The 21,919-nt window shown below is 37.9% G+C and overlaps 1 protein-coding gene across 1 annotated transcript in view; it reads right to left on the bottom strand.

Moving 5' to 3' along the window:
* Positions 1–21,256, bottom strand: part of pdgfrb (platelet-derived growth factor receptor, beta polypeptide) — a 34,938-nt gene extending 13,682 nt beyond the window's left edge. The window contains exons 1-4 of the mRNA XM_083891700.1: positions 21,096–21,256; positions 11,637–11,704; positions 10,965–11,282; positions 494–751 (exon numbers count right to left, since the gene is read on the bottom strand). Coding sequence (XP_083747826.1) covers positions 494–751; positions 10,965–11,282; positions 11,637–11,679 — 619 coding nt within the window. The 5' untranslated portion in view covers positions 11,680–11,704; positions 21,096–21,256. The remainder of the gene's footprint in view (positions 1–493; positions 752–10,964; positions 11,283–11,636; positions 11,705–21,095) is intronic.
* Positions 21,257–21,919: the final 663 nt, after the last annotated feature.

Raw genomic sequence — 21,919 nt, 5'->3', positions numbered from 1 at the left:
CATTAAAAATATTAGTAGCAAGGGCCTTTCTGCATGGAGTTTGCATGTTCTCCCATGTGTTCTCCGGGTTCCTCCCACAGTCCAAAAAACATACAGAGGTTAATAAAACACTCTGTAATGTCCGTAAATGGTATTGGATCTAGTGTCCCGTGACCCTCATGTGGAAGATAAAGCTGTAGACGATAAATTAATTCTATTATTCTTAAAATACCGTGTTAACAAGGTAAACAAAAGGTTTGTGAGGTTACAGCAACCTGAACTTAAATCAGCTTATAGAACATCTTGTGCCCTTGAATGTGTTCTCTCTAAATATTCAGTAGTTACATAATTTTCTCCTCACCATAAATCTGTCCACTGGAGTAGCAACTCTTTCCCAAGAAAGTTGAAAATAGTGAAATTGATTTTTGGGGGATTCAGCACACATGGGGTGAGTTGATTGCTCATGTTTTTTTTTTAATTCAAGAAGATCTTTTTCTTTAACCAGAACACCTACCATAAATACTGAAGACGTAGAACGCCTGAGACTGTTTCACCTCCCCATTCAGTTCTCCTCGACACACATAGGTCCAGTCCTCAAGCTGAGCCTTGTACCCCTCACTGGGAACATAATGTCCTCTGATGGGTAAATTCGAGTCTCTATTGTACAGGGTGACGTTGATGTTTGGGTTAGTGACCACACAGGGAATGGTGCTTTCCTCGCTGGTCTTAGTGACCATGCCATGGGCGCTCTCTATGAACCACACATCAGGATCTATGAACAAAGGAAGAGAAACACCACAACATCTGCATTTTACTTGCATGAAAACATGAACATTTTAGGTAACATTTTTCAATAAGGGTCCCTTAATTAGTGTTAGTTAGTACATTATTAAGCATTAATTAAGTGTTTAATAATATGTTAACAATCATTATTATGTATTGTTTAGTGTTGGTTAACATATTAGTTAACGCATAAAAATTTAATTTTGTAATTAGTTGAGTGAAAGAATCTGGAGTTATAAAAACTACTTTAAATACCTTGTTATTGTTCCTAGAAAAAATATTGTTCCAAAATGTGACAAAAACGTCATACTTTTAGTATGTTGTCCAAAATTTGACCAAAAGGTCATACTATATCATGTCGTCCGAAATTTGACCCAAAAGTCATACTATAGCATGTCGTCCAAAATTTGACCAAAAAGTCGTACTATAGCATGTCGTCCAAAATTTGACCAAAAAGTCGTACTATAGCATGTCGTCCAAAATTTGAACAAAAAGTCGTACTATAGCATGTCGTCCAAAATTTGACCAAAAAGTCGTACTATAGCATGTCGTCCAAAATTTGAACAAAAAGTCGTACTATAGCATGTCGTCCAAAATTTGACCAACAAGGCATACTATATTATGTTGTCCAAAATTTGAAAGAAGGAGACAAGTTATGGTGGCGTAATGGTTAAGAGACTGACTTCTGGTGCAAGAGATAGTGGGTTAAAGTCCCATCTAAGGCAGTGTTGACATACTATATCGTGTTGTCCAATGTCTGACCAAAAGTCATACATTAGTATGACGTCCAAAATCTCATACTATAGTATGTCGTCCAAAATTAGAAAAAAAAGTCACACGATAGCATGCCGTCCAAAATATTACCAAAAAGTCATACTAAAGCATGTCATTTATGGTTTGACCAAAAAAGTCATACTATAGTACGCCATCCAAAATTTGACCAAAAAGTCATATGATAGTATGTCGTCCAAAATTTGATAAAAAAATCATACTATAGCATGTCGTCCAAAATTCGAACAAAGTCATACTATAGCATGTTGTCCAAAATTTTACCATAAAGTCATACATTAGTATGCCGTTCAAAATTTGACCAAACAGTCATCCTATAGCATGTCGTCCAAAATATGACCAAAAAGTCATACTAAAGCATATCCTCCAAAATTTGACCAAAAAGTCTCATACTATAGCATGTCATCCAAAATGTGACCAAAAAGTCATACTATAGCATGTCGTCCAAAATATGACCAAAAAGTCATACTATAGCATGTCGTCCAAAATTTTACCAAAAAGTCATATTATAGTATGGCGTCCAAAATTTGTCATAACAGTCATACATTAGCATGTTGTCCAAAATTCGACCAAAAAGTCATACTATAGCATGTCGTCCAAAATTTGACCAAAAAGTCATACTATAGCATGCAGTCCAAAATATGACCAAAAAGTCATACTAAAGCATGTCATTTATGGTTTGACCAAAAAAGTCATGCTATAGTATCGCGTCCAAAATTTGACCAAAAAGTCATATGATAGTATGTCGTCCAAAATTTGACAAAAAAATCATACTATAGCATGTCGTACAAAAGTTGATCAATAAGCCATACTAAAGTATGTCGTCCAAAATTTGACCAACAAGGCATACTATATTATGTTGTCCAAGGTTTGAAAAGGGAGTACAGGTTACGGTGGCGTAATGGTTAAGAGACTGACTTCTGGTGCAAGAGATAGTGGGTTCAAGTCCCATCTAAGGCAGTGTTGACATACTATATCGTGTTGTCCAATGTCTGACCAAAAGTCATACATTAGTCGTCCAAAATTAGAAAAAAAGTCATAGTATGCCGTCCAAAATTTGTCATAACAGTCATACATTAGTAAGTCGTCCAAGATTTGACCAAAAAGTCATACTAGCATGTCGTACAAAAGTTGACCAATAAGTTATACTATAGCATGTCGTCCAAAATTCGAACAGTCATACTATAGCATGTTGTCCAAAATTTTACCATAGGGTCATAGATTAGTATGCCGTTCAAAATTTGACCAAACAGTCATACTATAGCATGTCGTCCAAAATATGACCAAAAAGTCATACTAAAGCATGTCGTCCAAAATTTGACCAAAAAGTCATGTTATAGTATGCCGTCCAGAATTTGTCATAACAGTCATACATTAGCATGTTGTCCAAAATTCGACCAAAAAGTCATACTATAGCATGTCGTCCAAAATATGACCAAAAAGTCATACTATAGCATGCAGTCCAAAATATGACCAAAAAGTCATACTAAAGCATGTCATTTATGGTTTGACCAAAAAAGTCATGCTGTAGTATGGCGTCCAAAATTTGACCAAAAAGTAATATGATAGTATGTCGTCCAAAATTTGACAAAAAAATCATACTATAGCATGTCGTACAAAAGTTGACCAATAAGTCATACTAAAGTATGTCGTCCAAAATTTGACCAAAAAGTCATACTATAGCATGTCGTCCAAAATTTGACCAAAAAAGTCATACTAAAGTATATCGTCCAAAATTTGACCAAAAAGTCATACAATAGCATGTCGTCCAAAATTTGACCAAAAAGTCATCATATAGCATGTCGTCCAAAATGTCATACTATAGCATGTCGTCCAAAATTTGACCAAAAAGTCATACTTTAGCATGTCGTACAAAATATGACCTAAAAGCCATACTATAGCATGTTGTCCACAATTTGACCAAAAATCTAAAAAAAAAAATTTAAAACATTTTTTTGGTCCAAAACGTGAAAAAAACGCCACACTATACTATGTAGTACGTCATACTATACTATGTCGTCCAAAATGTGAAAATTTTTTGAAAAAAAAATTGGGTCCAAAATTTGACAAAAACGACATACTATACTATGTCGTCCAAAACTGGAAACATTTTTTGAAAAAACATTTCTTTGGTCCAAAACGTGACTATAAACGTCATACTATACTATGTAGTACGTCATACTATAGTATGTCGTCCAAAATGTGGCCATTTTTGAAGAAAAAAAAATTTGTCCAAAATTTGACAAAAACGACATGCTATACTATGTAGTATGCCATACTATACTATGTCGTCCAAAATGTGACCATTTTTTGAAGAAAAAAATTTGGTCCAAAACTTGACAAAAACGCCATACTATACTATGTAGTATGCCATACTATACTATGTCGTCCAAAATGTGACCATTTTTTGAAGAAAAAAATTTGGTCCAAAATTTGACAAAAACGACATACTATACTATGTCGGCCAAAATCTGACAATTTTTCTGAAAAACATTTATTTGGTCCAAAACTTGACAAAAACGTCATACCATACTATGTAGTACGTCATACTATACTATGTCGTCTAAAATGTGACCGTTTTTTGAAGAAAAAAATTTGGTCCAAAATTTGACAAGTACGTCATACTATAGTATGTCGTCCAAAAGGGACCATTTTTTGAAGAAAAAAATTTGGTCCAAAATTTGACAAAAACGATATACTATATACTATGTCGTCCAAAATCTGACAATTTCTTTGAAAAACATTTCTTTGGTCCAAAACTTGACAAAAACGTCATACTATACTATGTAGTACGCCATACTATACTATGTCGTCCAAAATGTGACAATTTTTTGAAGAAAAGAATTTGGTCCAAAACTTGACAAAAACGTCATACTATACTATGTAGTACGTCATACTATACTATGTCGTCCAAAATGTGACCGTTTTTTGAAGAAAAAAATTTGGTCCAAAATTTGACAAGTCAAACTATAGTATGTCGTCCAAAATGTGACCATTTTTTGAAGAAAAAAATTTGGTCCAAAATTTGACAAAAACGACATACTATATACTATGTCGTCCAAAATCTGACAATTTTTTTGAAAAACATTTCTTTGGTCCAAAACTTGACAAAAACGTCAAACTATACTATGTATTACGTCATACTATACTATGTCGTCCAAAATGTGACCGTTTTTTGAAGAAAAAAATTTGGTCAAAAATTTGACAAAAACGACATACTATATACTATGTCGTCCAAAATCTGACCATTTTTTTGAAAGACATTTCTTTGGTCCAAAACGTGACAAATACGTAATACTATACTATGTCATCCAAAATGTGACAATTTTTTGAAAAAAACATTTATTTGGTCCAAAACGTGACAAAAACGTCATACTATACTATGTAGTATGTCATACTATACTATGTCGTCCAAAATCTGAACATTTTTCAGAAAAAATGTTTTGGTCCAAAACTTGACAAAAACGTCACACTATACTATGTAGTACATCATACTTCACTATGTCGTCCAAAATGTGAAAATTTTTTGAAGAAAAAAATGTGGTCCAAAATTTGACAAAAACGACATACTATACTATGTCGTCCAAAATCTGACCATTTTTTGAAAAACATTTCTTTGGTCCAAAACTTGACAAAAACGTCATACTATACTATGTAGTATATAATTGGTCCAAAATTTGACAAAAACGACATACTATACTATGTCGTCCAAAATCTGACAATTTCTTTGAAAAACATTTCTTTGGTCCAAAACTTGACAAAAACGTCATACTATACTATGTAGTACGCCATACTATACTATGTCGTCCAAAATGTGACAATTTTTTGAAGAAAAGAATTTGGTCCAAAACTTGATAAAAACGTCATACTATACTATGTAGTACGTCATACTATACTATGTCGACCAAAATGTGACCGTTTTTTGAAGAAAAAAATTTGGTCCAAAATTTGACAAGTAAGTCAAACTATAGTATGTCGTCCAAAATGTGACCATTTTTTGAAAAAAAAAATTTGGTCCAAAATTTGACAAAAACGACATACTATATACTATGTCGTCCAAAATCTGACAATTTTTTTGAAAAACATTTCTTTGGTCCAAAACTTGACAAAAACGTCAAACTATACTATGTATTACGTCATACTATACTATGTCGTCCAAAATGTGACCGTTTTTTGAAGAAAAAAATTTGGTCCAAAATTTGTCAAAAACGACATACTATACTATGTTGTCCAATATCTGACAATTTTTTGAAAAAACATTTCTTTGGTCCAAAACATGACAAAAAACGTTATACTATACTATGTAGTACATCATACTATACTATGTCGTTCAAAATGTGACCATTTTTTGAAGAAAAAAATTTGGTCAAAAATTTGGTCAAAAATTTGACAAAAACGACATACTATACTATGTCGTCCAAAATGTGACCGTTTTTTGAAGAAAAAAATTTGGTCCAAAATTTGACAAGTAAGTCAAACTATAGTATGTCGTCCAAAATGTGACCATTTTTTGAAGAAAAAAATTTGGTCCAAAATTTGACAAAAACGACATACTATATACTATGTCGTCCAAAATCTGACAATTTTTTTGAAAAAACATTTCTTTGGTCCAAAACTTGACAAAAACGTCAAACTATACTATGTAGTACGTCATACTATACTATGTCGTCCAAAATGTGACCGTTTTTTGAAGAAAAAAATTTGGTCCAAAATTTGTCAAAAACGACATACTATACTATGTTGTCCAATATCTGACAATTTTTTGAAAAAACATTTCTTTGGTCCAAAACATGACAAAAAAGGTTATACTATACTATGTAGTACGTCATACTATACTATGTCGTCCAAAATCTGACCATTTTTTTGAAAGACATTTCTTTGGTCCAAAACGTGACAAATACGTAATACTATACTATGTCATCCAAAATGTGAAAATTTTTTGAAAAAACATCTATTTGGTCCAAAACGTGACAAAAACGACATACTATATACTATGTCGTCCAAAATCTGAAAATTTTTCAGAAAAAATGTTTTGGTCCAAAACTTGACAAAAACGTCACACTATACTATGTAGTACGTCATACTTCACTATGTCGTCCAAAATGTGACAATTTTTTGAAGAAAAAAATGTGGTCCAAAATTTGACAAAAACGACATACTATACTATGTCGTCCAAAATCTGACAATTTTTTGAAAAACATTTCTTTGGTCCAAAACTTGACAAAAACGTCATACTATACTATGTAGTATATAATTGGTCCAAAATTTGACAAAAACGACATACTATACTATGTCGTCCAAAATCTGACAATTTTTCTGAAAAACATTTCTTTGGTCCAAAACTTGACAGAAACGCCATACTATACTATGTAGTATGCCATACTATACTATGTCGTCCAAAATGTGACCATTTTTTGAAGAAAAAAATTTGGTCCAAAATTTGACAAAAACGACATACTATACTATGTCGTCCAAAATCTGACAATTTTTCTGAAAAACATTTCTTTGGTCCAAAACTTGACAAGTTTTGGACCAAACCTTGGTCCAAAGGTTTGGTCCATAGTGTAGTATGACAAAAACGTCATACTACACTATGTAGTACGCCATACTATACTATGTCGTCCAAAATGTGACAATTTTTTGAAGAAAAGAATTTGGTCCAAAACTTGACAAAAACGTCAAACTATACCATGTAGTACGTCATACTATACTATGTCATCCAAAATGTGACCGTTTTTTGAAGAAAAAAATTTGGTCCAAAATTTGACAAGTCAAACTATAGTATGTCGTCCAAAATGTGACCATTTTTTGAAGAAAAAAATTTGGTCCAAAATTTGACAAAAACGACATACTATATACTATGTCGTCCAAAATCTGACAATTTTTTTGAAAAACATTTCTTTGGTCCAAAACTTGACAAAAACGTCAAACTATACTATGTATTACGTCATACTATACTATGTCGTCCAAAATGTGACCGTTTTTTGAAGAAAAAAATTTGGTCCAAAATTTGTCAAAAACGACATACTATACTATGTTGTCCAATATCTGACAATTTTTGGAAAAAACATTTCTTTGGTCCAAAACATGACAAAAAACGTTATACTATACTATGTAGTACGTCATACTATACTATGTCGTTCAAAATGTGACCATTTTTTGAAGAAAAAGATTTGGTCAAAAATTTGACAAAAACGACATACTATATACTATGTCGTCCAAAATCTGACCATTTTTTTGAAAGACATTTCTTTGGTCCAAAACGTGACAAATACGATATACTATACTATGTCATCCAAAATGTGACAATTTTTTGAAAAAACATTTATTTGGTCCAAAACGTGACAAAAACGTCATACTATACTATGTAGTATGTCATACTATACTATGTCGTCCAAAATCTGAAAATTTTTCAGAAAAAATGTTTTGGTCCAAAACTTGACAAAAACGTCACACTATACTATGTAGTACGTCATACTTCACTATGTCGTCCAAAATGTGACAATTTTTTGAAGAAAAAAATGTGGTCCAAAATTTGACAAAAACGACATACTATACTATGTCGTCCAAAATCTGACAATTTTTTGAAAAACATTTCTTTGGTCCAAAACTTGACAAAGACGTCATACTATACTATGTCGTCCAATATCGGACAATTTTTTTTTAAAAACATTTCTTTGGTCCAAAATGTGACAAAAACGCCATACTATACTATGTAGTACGCCATACTATGTCGTCCAAAATGTGACAATTTTTTGAAGAAAAAAATTTGGTCCAAAATTTGACAAAAACGACATACTATACTATGTCGTCCAAAATCTGACAATTTAAAAAAAAACATTTCTTTGGTCCAAAACTTGACAAAAACGTCATACTATACTATGTAGTACGTCATACTATAGTATGTCGTCCAAAATGTGACAATTTAAAAAATAAATAAATAAATTGGTTCAAAATTTGACAAAAACGACATACTATAGTATGTCGTCCAAAATCTGACAATTTAAAAAAAAAACATTTCTTTGGTCCAAAACGTGACTAAAAACGTCATACTATACTATGTAGTACGTCATACTATACTTTGTCGTCCAAAATGTGACCATTTTTTGAAGAAAATAATTTCGTCCAAAATTTGACAAACTCGACATACTATACTATGTCGTCCCAAATCTGACAAGTTTTTAGAAAAAAAAATGTTGGTCCAAAAATTGACAAAAACGTTATTCTATATTATGTAGTACGTCATACTATACTATGTCGTCCAAAATGTGACAAAAACGACATACTATAGCATGTCGTCCAAAATATGACTTAAAAGTCATACTAAAGCATATCCTCCAAAATTTGACCAAAAAGTCTCATACTATAGCATGTCATCCAAAATGTGACCAAAAAGTCATACTATAGCAAGCGTCCAAAATATGACCAAAAAGTCATACTATAGCGTGTCGTCCAAAATATGACCAAAAAGTCATACTATAGCATGTCGTCCAAAATTTTACCAAAAAGTCATACTATAGCATGTCCTCTAAAAGTTGACCAAAAAGTCATATATTAGTATGCTGTCCAAAATTTGACCAAAAAAGTCATACTATAGTATGTTGTCCAAAATGTGTCAAAACAATCATACATTAGCATGTCGTCCCAAATTTGACCAAAAAGTCATACTATAGCATGTCGTCCAAAAGTTGACCAAAAAGTCATACATCAGTATGCTGTCCAAAATTTGACCAAGAAGTCATACTATAGCATGTGGTCCAAAACTTTACCAAAAAAGTCATACTATAGTATGTTGTCCAAAATTTGTCAAAACAATCATACATTAGCATGTCGTCCCAAATTTGACCAAAAAGTCATACTATAGCATGTCGTCCAAAATTTGACAAAAAAAAATCATACTATAGCATGTCATCCAAAATATGACCAAAAAGTCATGCTATAGCACAGGGGTCACCAACCTTTTTGAGACAGAGAGCTACCTTAAGGGTAAAAAATAATATGGAGGGCTACCATATAATATTTTTTTGTTTGTTTACCATTTAAATGATTAATATTATGCATTCAACTGCATACACATTCATTCCAGTGCTTACTCCTAACGATTACCAGTTTTTATAAACAATATCAAAGATATTTTACTGAGCGATCATATGGATACATGCAAGTGAGGTGAAGTGAAGTTAGCCCGCGGGCACCGTATTGGCTGCCTGCGGGCTACCAGGTGCCCGCGGGCACCACGTTGGTGACCCCTGCTATAGCATGTCGTCCAAAATGTGTCAAAACAGTCATACATTAGCATGTCATCCAAAATTTGACAAAAAAAATCATATTAAAGCATGCCATCCAAAATATGACCAAATAGTCATACTATAGCATGTCGTCCAAAAGTTGACCAAAACAGTCATACATTAGCATGTCGTCCAAAATTTGTCAAAACAGTCATACATTAGCATGTCGTCCAAAATGTGTCAAAACAGTCATACATTTGCATGTCATCCAAAATTTGACAAAAAAAATCATATTAAAGCATGCCATCCAAAATATGACCAAATAGTCATACTATAGCATGTCGTCCAAAAGTTGACCAAAACAGTCATACATTAGCATGTCATCCAAAATTTGTCAAAACAGTCATACATTAGCATGTTGTCCAAAATTTGTCAAAACAGTCATACATTAGCATGTCGTCCACAATTTGACCAAAAAGTCATACTATAGCATGTCCTGCAAAATTTGACCAAAAAGTCATACATCAGTATGTCGTCCAAAATTTGTCAACAGTCATACATTAGCATGTCACCCAAAGTTTGTCAAAACATGCATACATTAGCATGTCGTCCAAAATTTGACCAAAATGTCATACTTTAGTATGTCGTCCAAAATTTGTCAACAGTCATACATTAGCATGTCACCCAAAGTTTGTCAAAACATGCATACATTAGCATGTCGTCCAAAATTTGACCAAAATGTCATACTTTAGTATGTCGTCCAAAATTTGACAAAACAGTCATACTATAGTATGTCATCCAAAATTAGACAAGTCATAATATAGTATGCCGTCCAAAATTTGACCAAAAACTAATAATTAGTATGTTGTCCAAAATTGGACCAAAAAGTCATACTATAGTATGTTGTCCAAAATTTGTCAAAACAGTCATACATTAGCATGTCGTCAAAAATTTGACCAAAATGTCATACTATAGTATTTCATCCAAAATTAGACAAGTCATAATATAGTATGCCGTCCAAAATTTGACCAAAAAGTAATTCATTAGTATGTTGTCCAAAATTTGACAAAACAGTCATACTATAGCATGTCGTCCAAAATTTGACCAAAAAGTCATACATTAGTATGTCGTTTTTGACAAAACAAAATCTTTGACAAGCAGTGACATTAAACTGAGCTTCCTCACCTGGGACAAACACAGACACCTCTTTAGTTTCTCCAGTGTATCGATCAACGCACACATAAACTCCTGTGTGCTTCCAGCTCACGTTCAACAAGGTCAGAACACTGGATGTGGCGCCACTTTGCACAATTTGGTAGCTTTGACCAGCATTTTGACTTTGTTCCACTTGGAAATAAGGCACATCATCTTTCTTGAACTCCCAGGTTGTCTCACTTAAGCCGGAGCAGGTGAGGGTGAGGGAGGAGCCCTCGACCAGGACCAGCTGTTTGGCATCAGGCACTATCTCCAAGCAACACGTCTCAGTGCAGAGATACAGGAGAGCTGATGTTGACACAAAACAAGGAAAGGGGTCAGGCAGGAGGTCAAAGAGGCAGCAGCATGAGGTTAAAGGTTACATCAACAATACAAGGCAGATCCTGCTCTATCTCTAAATGATGAAGGATATGAGTTTACTGGAGCTGTAAGTGGGAGGATAATGATGCCTCGTCAGTGACAGATGAATTTAAAGTGACAGAGGTCGCTCTGAATTCATCAATTGTCCTTTGCATCAAAGAGATGTGTCCTTGTCACAGCTTCCAAAACATTTGGACTATCCTTAGCTTCATTATTGCACATACATATGTACTAAATAAAATGCCATGCCGTTCCAATATTCTTTATTCTAAACGTTCTCACCTGTAACTGTAAGATGGAGCATGAACACTGTCACCCTCCCCATGCTGGTAGTCTTTCGGCAGCTTTTTCTGCAAACAGACAGTGGACTGGTTAACCTCTGTAGTCTTTGCTAACACAGTTCTGATTAAATGATGTTGCATGTCAGAAAAACCTGCTTGGCTTGGCTTGGCTGCAGATTAACTGGCATGAAACTATGCTGTGGTCACACTGAAAAGAAACAAACACAGCTCATTCAGTTTGCTGTCAAGCTGCCGTCTTTAATGGTTTCTGGCCTGCACACAGAGTCTGAGGTCCAGATGCCGCTCACTCTGAAGGTATTTGATGCCTCGCTGCACCAGGACAGAGCAACAATGTCTGGCTCTTTTTGTTCCTGGTTCACCAGAGTTCTGAACACTAACAAACGGGTCACTGTGTGCAGCTTTGCAACACGCTCACCGGCAACAATGCTGCACCCAAGCTATTCTCGAGCCGTGCTGAGCCATTAATTGGTTTGGGAGTAAACAAAAGTGAAAATGAGGGCATTTACAGAAGAGGGCATGGACATTTGTACCATTGCTATGTTCTTTAATACTAATGAGATATCGTGTTGTACACCAGCGTGACATTAACATCCTAGAACTGCTCGAGCAGCTGTTCAGGTCAGAGGTGACTCATGCTTACCGTCCTCCCATCACCAAAATTAACCACCATTTACCAAAGTTGTACTGGTAATTACACTGCAGAGTAAAAGGGCAGAGACAAAACCTTGAAAAGGGTATGAGGGTGGTTTGTTGTTATGTTTGGGACGGGGGTTAAAGCCTGCAGCGCACAGGCGTCTGGAAACAGTTAGGGATGGATCACAGGCCTGTACACAAGAGGGTGGGAAAGAGAGAGCGGACGGAAGAGGGAGTCTTGGGAAGAGTGAGGGCGTAGAAGGAAGAGAACGAGGAGGTAGTGGAAAAACTGTCAAACATATCTTGTGCAATCCTGCTTCATTTGCTCAATCATGCAATCAGATTGTATCATCTCTATTTAAGAACGATTTGTATGCATTATGTAACTCTACAAAGATGACATTCCTCACTCTTATCAGCACCTAGTTAGTTTCCATTGAAAAACACCTGACCACCAACAGTATCGAATCTGATTGCCGATAATTAGAATAGGCTTAATTTCCAGGTGTAAGATCAGTTTGACAGTGGTACTGAGGTGCAGGAAGTTCCATGACTAAACCAAAGCAAAGTTACTCAAACCAGATCAGTGTTGCTGTTTCAAATTAAATGCATCTGGCACTTCCGCTCCCAAAACCAAAAGCTCTTAAGTTGCTCCAAAAACATGACTGGTTCATTTCCTCCCCCGCCCTCTGCTTCTAATAAAAAAGGGGTGAGGGAGCGACAGTCAGAGAAATTTGCTTTGTGTCGTAGTTCATTCACACGCACACACACACACACACACACACGCACCCTGGCTTGCGGACATGTAAAGTGTGCTGCATGCCAGCATAATGCTAAAACTCAGATTCATAATGCTGCCATTGCACCCACGCCCCCAATTACCCTCCACAAAGTGCAAACACACACACACAGACCTCTCCCTCTCTCCCCCCTTTTGTCACTGCTGTCTTGTGTACAGTTCACGTTCCCACAGTATTTCTCCCAAACTTTCCCAGGATCGCGATACACTCGGGACCCTGCTGGTGATGACGGCAGGAGCGGAGGGGTCACCTCATCCCAGAGGACCTCAGCGAGCAGCAACCAGGGGCACTGTCCTCAGAGGAAGCCGTACATCAGCGCTCACAAGCACACGAGTAACCTCGGTGTCAGCCATGAAGACTTTGAGCGACAACAGCCAAACACAGTGACGCCAAAGGCATGTGTCACTTGGCAGTATGAGAACAAACACAATCTTATTGTGACTATATTAGCTAAAACAAGCTGCAGGAAGGGAATTTGCATCAGAAATCAAAACGTAGACGAAAACAAAACTCTCTGCTGAACAGCAATCCATTTGAAGTCTTTGAAAAGGACGGAAAAATAATGTTTAGCTACTGCAACACGATGCTGCTCCGTGTTGACCAGTGGGCAGTGGGGGATACGAGAAGGAATCTGAGATCTGCTGACTGGGGTCAAAGGACCAAAGGAAACGAAGAACTTCAGAAAGATTGAAGAGTTTGAAAAACATGCAATAGGAATGTAACATTTAAGAGACATTTTAGAAATGTCGACAAATAAGTATGTTAACGTAAATAAAAGACTCGGTTTTTCGTAAAGAAGCCTGAGGCAGGGGCCTTTCTTTGTGCTGCCATGTTTCTACAGCATCCCACAGAGAAACCAGCCTGATTGTGCATTTTTGTGGCTTATTATGCAAACACAGAAGACCAATATCCTTTAAAAGAATGAGTCTCTCCAGAGTTCTTACACACTGGACCTTTAACTTTTAACTTTGTTTTACAGGATGTGGGTGAAAACACAGGACAACTGAATTAATGAGCAAAATACACTGTCTTTATGAAATAGCGCAGTACCCGTTCTCTTGTATCTCTTATCCAAACAATTTCAAAGTCGGTGTTGCACATCCTCGTGCTCTTAGTAAGTCATCTGCCAGGTCTGCAACCTGTCATGCAACCTGTTGTACAGTTATGGAATTAACAGACGAACAGATGTCCCTTGCATTTATAGACAGATGCAGTATCTTGTCAATGTGCTTGTCATCCGATGGAATTACATAAAACTATGATGTATTCCCCAAACGTTCTGTACATTTTTAGTTTGTACATCTAACATAAATAAAGGCATTTCCAGAAACAGAAACAAATCTACACAATACATCTCATCTTCCATTCTTTCCACTCAGATTAAATGTCCCAAAGTCCCAAAGTTACGAAAAACAAATCTTTAACTGGTCATCCTGAGTGGAACTGAAAACATAGCTCACATATCTTTCATCCAAACCTGGTCTTTGTGGTCGAGGAGAACAGACAACAAAAGTGTGAAGTATGAAAAGAGTCAGGACACGTTTCTATCTGCCAAGAAGCTTTGGCAGCATTTCAGTGACTCAGTTTTCCACTTAATAAAAACACTTAGTAGCAGTTTGACCCCCTGAAACTCAATGTTGTTGCTTGTTTCAACCACAGAGACAACTGAGCAGTGTTTTAAAGTGACCGTAAATTAAATCAAGTTGAAGATTCCTCACTCTGAGGAAGGGAGTTTGTCCTTCAGTTGACACACAGAATTACCAAAACATTTATCTAACCCAGATGTTAATTGTTGTCTATTTAATCTTAAAAAAAACTGGGAACTTCAGTCTCACAATGATCATGGAGGTCTGTAATCACCAGGAGGGTTTAACCGTACGCTGTCCTGTGACTTTTCCCACAGATGCTGGGAATTCGGGGGCTGATTTGCCCTTTATTGTTTTCATAAACAGCCTGGAAGTTTCACAAGCTGATGAAGCATAACACAGAAATCGACCTCAGCATGACATGCACCGTCCACGCATATCTTCAGAATACAGTTTGAGAGTGTAAACCTTCTCAGCAGCCAATAATCCCACTTCTGGGATTATCTATACATGCTATATCTGCATGTTTAAACATCTGGTAATGATGAAGCAGTCCTCAGTAAGGTGGGAAACCATTTTTTTTTCCAGCCAACTGTTTGTTTAAGTGTGTCCCAAGGGGTGAGGTTGCACTTGGAAAGAGGGAGAAAAAAAGAGTAAACTATAAAGAAAAGAAAATGAAAGAAAAAAAGATGTCCAAAACATGCAGCTGGAGAGTTCTGACTTCCTGTATTGGGAAATGTTCTGGCCTCATGTGGGTGTAGGTCAGTGATGCATCAATGACAATGCAAACCACCTCAACCACTAACCAAGTACTCATGGAGGCACCAAGGGAGGCCACAGGTTCAGCAGCTTATCATGAAACCTCTATAACTGGAGAGAGATACACAAAAAAAACAGCTTTAAATAACAAGCTGCACAGAATTGTAAACCGTCTCTTCTGAAATAAACAATAACAAAGTGCCAAGAAAGAGAGAAACCAGAGAGAAAATAACAACAACAACCAAGAGCAGACCAATTATGCCAATGACAAAGCATGACAAACCATTGACATACCACAAGAGTACTGCACACAGCACCAGACAGTGGAAACAACAACAGCAAACGGACGATGCAGACATACAGAATATAGTTTATGGGAAACGCCACATCAAAGCATCAAGTGGGACTGCAGAGGGAGCACACACACAGTCTCAGGAAGCTGTGATTGCCAAAACAAACATCTTCATTCCAATGCAAACAACTATAGTTCATATAATCCTCATAATTGAGGATTGAGCACATTATTAAGGCATTGTGACCTATCGTGTTACAAGAAAGGCTTTAGCATAAGAATGCACGTCATGCCACACTTGTCGTTTGGGTTTTTTCTGAGCGATGTCAGGTTTCCCCAACATATCTCTAGGCAGCAGAACCCTGGCAAGCTCTGTGGGAAAAAAACGACCTAGTGTGACACTGTCAAAACAAGCCTCAATTTTTATCGCCGGTCTGAGACAGAGCAAACCCCCCTGAGAAAAACCTTCTGGTCCCTGAGCAGCAGGCCCACAGTGCTCAGCTCCCACCTCCGACAGCTCTCACTGTCCTCCAGCGTGGCTCAAATGAGTGGTGATCTGCAGGCTCATGAGAGCAAAGCAGCTGGGAGAGTGCACATGTCACCAATATGCTGTCAGAATATGTGAGTTGCCGTAAGCAGGAAATGCCTCTGGAGCCTGTGTTTGTATCCCAGTAATCCATCCTTCATATTGTAAAATATAAGACAGCGCACCCTCAGGCTTGTTGACTTACAATTATGCCTTCAGTACAAAACTACTTTTGTTAAAATACTGATAATGCCATACTGTGTAAAGTATGTTTGAAGGGATATTTGATGTGACTGTATTAACCATTTTTGACCATAAACAAGGTGTAAACACAAACAACCAGTGAGCCTGTATATGGTCCACACTTCACACTGTTTTTGCTCTGTGTTTGGTCTCCACCAGTCTCTTTGCAGGAGCAGCAATGGAGAAGAAAGGCTTTAAAACTCACTGGAGACCTGAGGTGAACTACAGTCTTCATCACAGCAACCTCCTACGTGTTACAAGCTGTCATTTAATCCATTGTTAACATAATATTACAATATTCTTCCACTCCAAATCTTCTTTGTTGAGTTAGTCAGGATAAGAACGAGGCTGGAGAGTTATTTACGATATCGAACTGACAGGAAGTTTTTCAATTTTGGCACTTACTCTCACCCCATCTGGATTTCACAGTTAAACAGCTGGACTGCAGGACTTTGACAAGCTCTGAATCAGCAAAAAAAAAAACAGCTTGTATCCTGTAATTTTAGAGCTTGAAGCAGCACTGAAGCCATCTCTAGTCAGGGTTATCAGATTCAGACGCATTCAAAACAAAATCCCCCTACTATATTTCCCTTGTTCATAAATCTCAGTCTGCAGAATACAGTGCCTGTGAGGTCGTATCTCAGCAACCAAAGTGTCTCTGTACTCGTGCTGAAACAACACATGTTTAGGAAAATGTGGATTTTGGTTTGCTCTTTTCAAACAGAGTTGTAAATGCTGTTTGCAGTGGCGTAGGGAAGGGGGGGGGGGGGTTGTGATGTGGTGAGTGTTTGATATGAGTTTAACAATCTAATTATCTTCTCATTATGGAAACTAAACATAAAGAACAATTAAGATGCGAAAAATCAAAGAAGTGGCTGTCACTAATGTTATGTTCATTTTGTCAATTTTCCTGAGCAGTAAACCTTTGAAAGCATGCTTAGGGCTATAATTATGTGTGTGCTTTGGCTTTGTCCCTTTCTTAGCCAGTGTAAACGTTTGCTCTCAGCGAAAACAAGAATATCAGATATATTTGCTAGCACAAGCAGCACCATATCCTGCCATGTTTTTTTCTTCTCGTACCTCCCCAAAGTTATGCAGGGTATAACACCCCACCTCTTCTACATTTTTTTCCCCTCATCCCACTGACACATGAGGGTGTGAGACCCCCAAAGTTTCCTCATGAGAACTGGAGGACGCCTACGCACACTTCCAGTCCCTCTGCTCTTACACACCCACACCCCCGACACGATTGAGCCAGAAACATCTGCATACAATTAGGACTAACTGGCGTCACATTCCACTTGTACGGATGGGAGCGAGACAGTTAAGCACAAAAAAGGTGTTTGATAATCGTCAGTGGGACTACAAAGATGGACCCAAATTCGCCTGTTTTCCAGTGTGTGGAATATTCTTATCTTGCAAAAGCAAGAGACGTTTTTTTTTTGTTTTTTTTCTGTTTTCTCCTGCCTCACTGCACCGTAACACTAAATCCAGCATGTTTTAGTTGGAGCAAGGACAGAACAGCTCCACCGAGGAACTCTGTCCAGAATCTGATGGAGAACAAAACTTCCTGTTAAAAAAGCTGTACTTTTTTGCTTTAGTAGTTAATTCAGAGATGTAATCCTATATATATGTAGTAGATATATGTATATATATATATATACATATATCATAATGCTTACACCATACAAGGATAGAAGACTGAGGAAACGAGGTCATAAACATTATGCAAAAAAATTATTGCATAAGATTTATGAGTGCACTTATACACTTTATACAAGTTCACACAATTTGTGCTGTAAATATGGCATAAAAGCCAAAAGCTACCTGTTAGCTTATATTATGACCCCCAATTTTATGGGGGTCATAGTGTACGTCTATAACACCTTAGTTTTTCTCTGCGTAACCCAAGTGCTAATTACTGAACTTTGTGGAGACTGCCTTTATGCAAACAGTTACCTGCTATTCCCACAAGCGCACGTAAGTAGTTGCTGGCTGTAGTCTAATATTTACAATGGGAGTGGTATTGATCTTTTCATTAAACCTGCAGGAAGAAAAGGCAAATAAATATATTTATCCATTATTATTACTGTAGATGATTCATTGTAAGCTGAAATATATTTGACTCAGTAAGAAACCACATTTAAAAAGTTTTAAATTAATATAATGTATTCACTGTGTGTACATTTTAAAGCTACTTCATCACCACTATTGACAGTGGTCAGGAAACACATCGCCCCATAACTGTCAACATTGGATACACACAACAAGTACAGAAACCTGTTTATCACAACACATCATCAGCACCACGGTTATTACTTTAACAGAGGTTTGTCAGGACTTTCTTTTCAATAAATTTAACTAAAGTACTAAAGCACAGCTTTGCTCTCTGTTACCAGTGTGAAAAATAAGTTTTTTCTTCTAAAAGTTTGGAATAAAACTGGTCAAAGAAACAAGTCCTCGAGGAGTCACGCAGCAGGAGTGGCTGTTCTTGGACCGAAGATGAGATGCAGCTGCCTGTCAGTTCAGAGTGAGTGGGTTCGGGGGAAAGAAAAAGGCAGCGAGACGAGCAGCCGTACAGGATGCTGTATCACAGCACCACTTAGTGCTCTTCGTTAAAACTATATGACTAATCAGTGTGGTGTCTATACGCCGTTAAAGAAGCAGTGACCTTTCAGTGGGGGCCGATGAGGCTTACAACTCAATTCATAAGTATGGATGATGAATCATGAATCAGACAATAAGTGACCACCAGTGAATGAGTCACACGCTGCCTATAATTCAATTTTAAACAAAAAATTGTCATGTGATAAGTGGTCCGAACGAGTTCTCAAACCACACACTTGCTGTAGCCCGGTTTGCAGTAGTTTGTTCAACAGCTGTGTGTTCAGCCCATGTCGGACAAATCACTGGGGGATGGAATGGAATCCGCGTGTTTCCAAATGGAGCTCAAACTGTTACATTTCAGCGCTCCGGAGCGAGCAGCATATACGAGCCGAGTCAGACTCCTGGCATGTTTTCTGCATGGTCATAATATGAAGCACATTTTCCTCGGAGAGGTTGGCATGCAGAGAGACCAGAGAACCAGGAAACAGCTGATGACGAAGGATTAGCAGCTCTGGGCCAGAGGGGAATGGAGCCGACTGGGTAGCAGTGCATCGGGGCTGGGGAGAAGAGCTCTGCTATAGTACATACCAGCAGAGTGACGCACAGGAAGAAAAATCCCCACTGCTCAGGAGACTAATGAATCTTCACAAGCCTGTTTTATAAAGATGTGTCAGAATAAACGTACAGATTTAAAGTTTCTGTGAACTTTTTCCTCATAGAGGAATCCTGTTGTTGGTAGAACTATGATATGAATGCAAGACAGCCTGATACCATTAATGGCAAAAGTATGACATGCATGCAGTTTTCCGACAGCTCGTCTGAAACAACAGCACTCTATATCCACAGAGCAGAGAAGATAAAAGTCACATAAAGAAAAACGGTGAAGAGGGAGGCAGAGCCAGATTTAAACTGATGTTAATAAAGATGCTCCCATTTCAGAAAGCAGACGGACGTGCAGTTCTCTACACCAACGACAGCGCAGCATCTATATATAGCGTAGAAGTGGGGGAGATTTCAGGTGAAAAACATGTGGCAGATTAGGGTGAAAAGACACACACACAATGTGTGTCTGACCCATGAAATAGCTCGCGTTGCTGCAATGTAACTCACTCCAACGCACTAAAGCCTTCTCCTGTGATGTATGCGAGGAGACGATCAACAGATTAAGTCTCGTCTTGTGTTCCTCAGTCGAACACGAGTCACTTGTTTGTGTGAGATTTACATCCACGGAACGGTAAGAAAAAAAGCATTCCAGCTGGTGTGTGTTACCACTAAAAGAGAGCATCCATCCACAGTTCATGAGGATGCTGATGACACTGACTGATGCCAGGTCTGATATCAGTGCGCAGCCACAGCTTCTACATGTGGCTATGCAGAGGGGAATGACACAGGGGAGGAAGGAGACTGATGGCTTAACGGTGAGGACCATCAGTCCACTCAGAGCGACAGAGGAGGGCTGTATAAACAAGCCCTTTAGCAGTGAAACACAAAGTGGAGCACATATAAACAACCTGTGGCTTTAAAGGCCGGTTTGTGTGTGTGTGTGTGTGTGTGTGTTTGTGTCGGACCCTGGGATACCTTGTCAAATGTATTCTTCTGAGCGAGAAGACAAACATTGTTAAACTTTCAAAATGCGAAGGGTGAAAGGTGTCTATGTACAGAGACGCAAGGCATCACCGTGTTTGTGTTTGAACAGGTTGCTCACACTGCAGCTCCTCTTGTGTACACACTCAAGAGAGCAGGTAACAAACACCACCAACACAGACACACACACACAATGCCATTAACTGGCAACAGCATCACACAAGACTTGGAACTAGAGCCATTGTATCTGTTTAAAAGTAATAGTTGCATGAGTCTAAAGTTGTAAAGATGAGGTTCTTTGACCTCTTAACCTTTTTTTGAATACATCTTCACAGCCTCCAACAGCTGCCAAGCATCAGTGACTGAAAGTAAAAATCCTAGCGAGCGACAGAGACGAAACATCTCTTACCTTCAGAGTGATCCTAGATGCAGAGGCAAGTCTTCCCACTCTGTCCGAGGAGGCTGCCGGCCAGCAGTCGGTCTCCTCCTTGTGAAATTAGAGGAAAGATTTCCAGCTGGTTGTCTCTACAGGAGCTGCTGCTTCAGATGTATAGATCCCTCTGATGTTCAGAGTCTGGGGTTAATCTATGTTGTCCAGCAGACCACTGAAGGAGGTACCACTCCAAGTCCGACTGTTTGTTTGGTCAAATCACAGCCCCATGGGGCTCTCCTCTCTCTCTCTCTCTCTCTCTCTCTCCACTCTGACACTCTGAGAAACCCTGCCCACTGCTCCCAAAAAAAGAGTTCCCAATGAGATATGCACACTCCTTCCCTGACAGATTCACACCAAGGGGAGTGTCAATGGTGTGGCTCTGCTGGAGCTCACAGAGCAGCGAGGAAGAGGAGGGAGGGAAATGTGGAGCCAGCAAGAGAGGGAAGTTTCAAAAACCAGAGCCAGCTCAGGAAGAAAAGAGGCAGAAGGAGAAAACTCCCAAGTCCAGGTTTGAATCAGCTCAATCTGAATTCTGCTTGTTGTTTTTAGGTAGCAGCTCAAGCTGGAGTGATTTGTTTATGAATAGAGCGGCAAGGAACTGGAGGTGAACTGAGAGAGTCTCTATTGGCAACAGCAACCTTGACCACATCTAACCGCTCCACGAAACAACAAACACAATACAAAAAAAAGGAAGAGAAAGAGTGAGAGAGTGAGTGAGAGGTCCAAGCAAAAGAGTAAAAAACAGCTCTTGGCAGAGCCTGTGGTGGCCTGCTTTGGAAACAAACATGAAAGTCCCTGTT

The sequence above is a fragment of the Microchirus variegatus genome, assembly GCF_963457635.1.
Source record: "Microchirus variegatus genome assembly, chromosome: 6".
In the NCBI taxonomy this organism is placed as follows: Eukaryota; Metazoa; Chordata; class Actinopteri; order Pleuronectiformes; family Soleidae; genus Microchirus; species Microchirus variegatus.
This window is presented reverse-complemented; position numbering and strand designations above follow the sequence as displayed.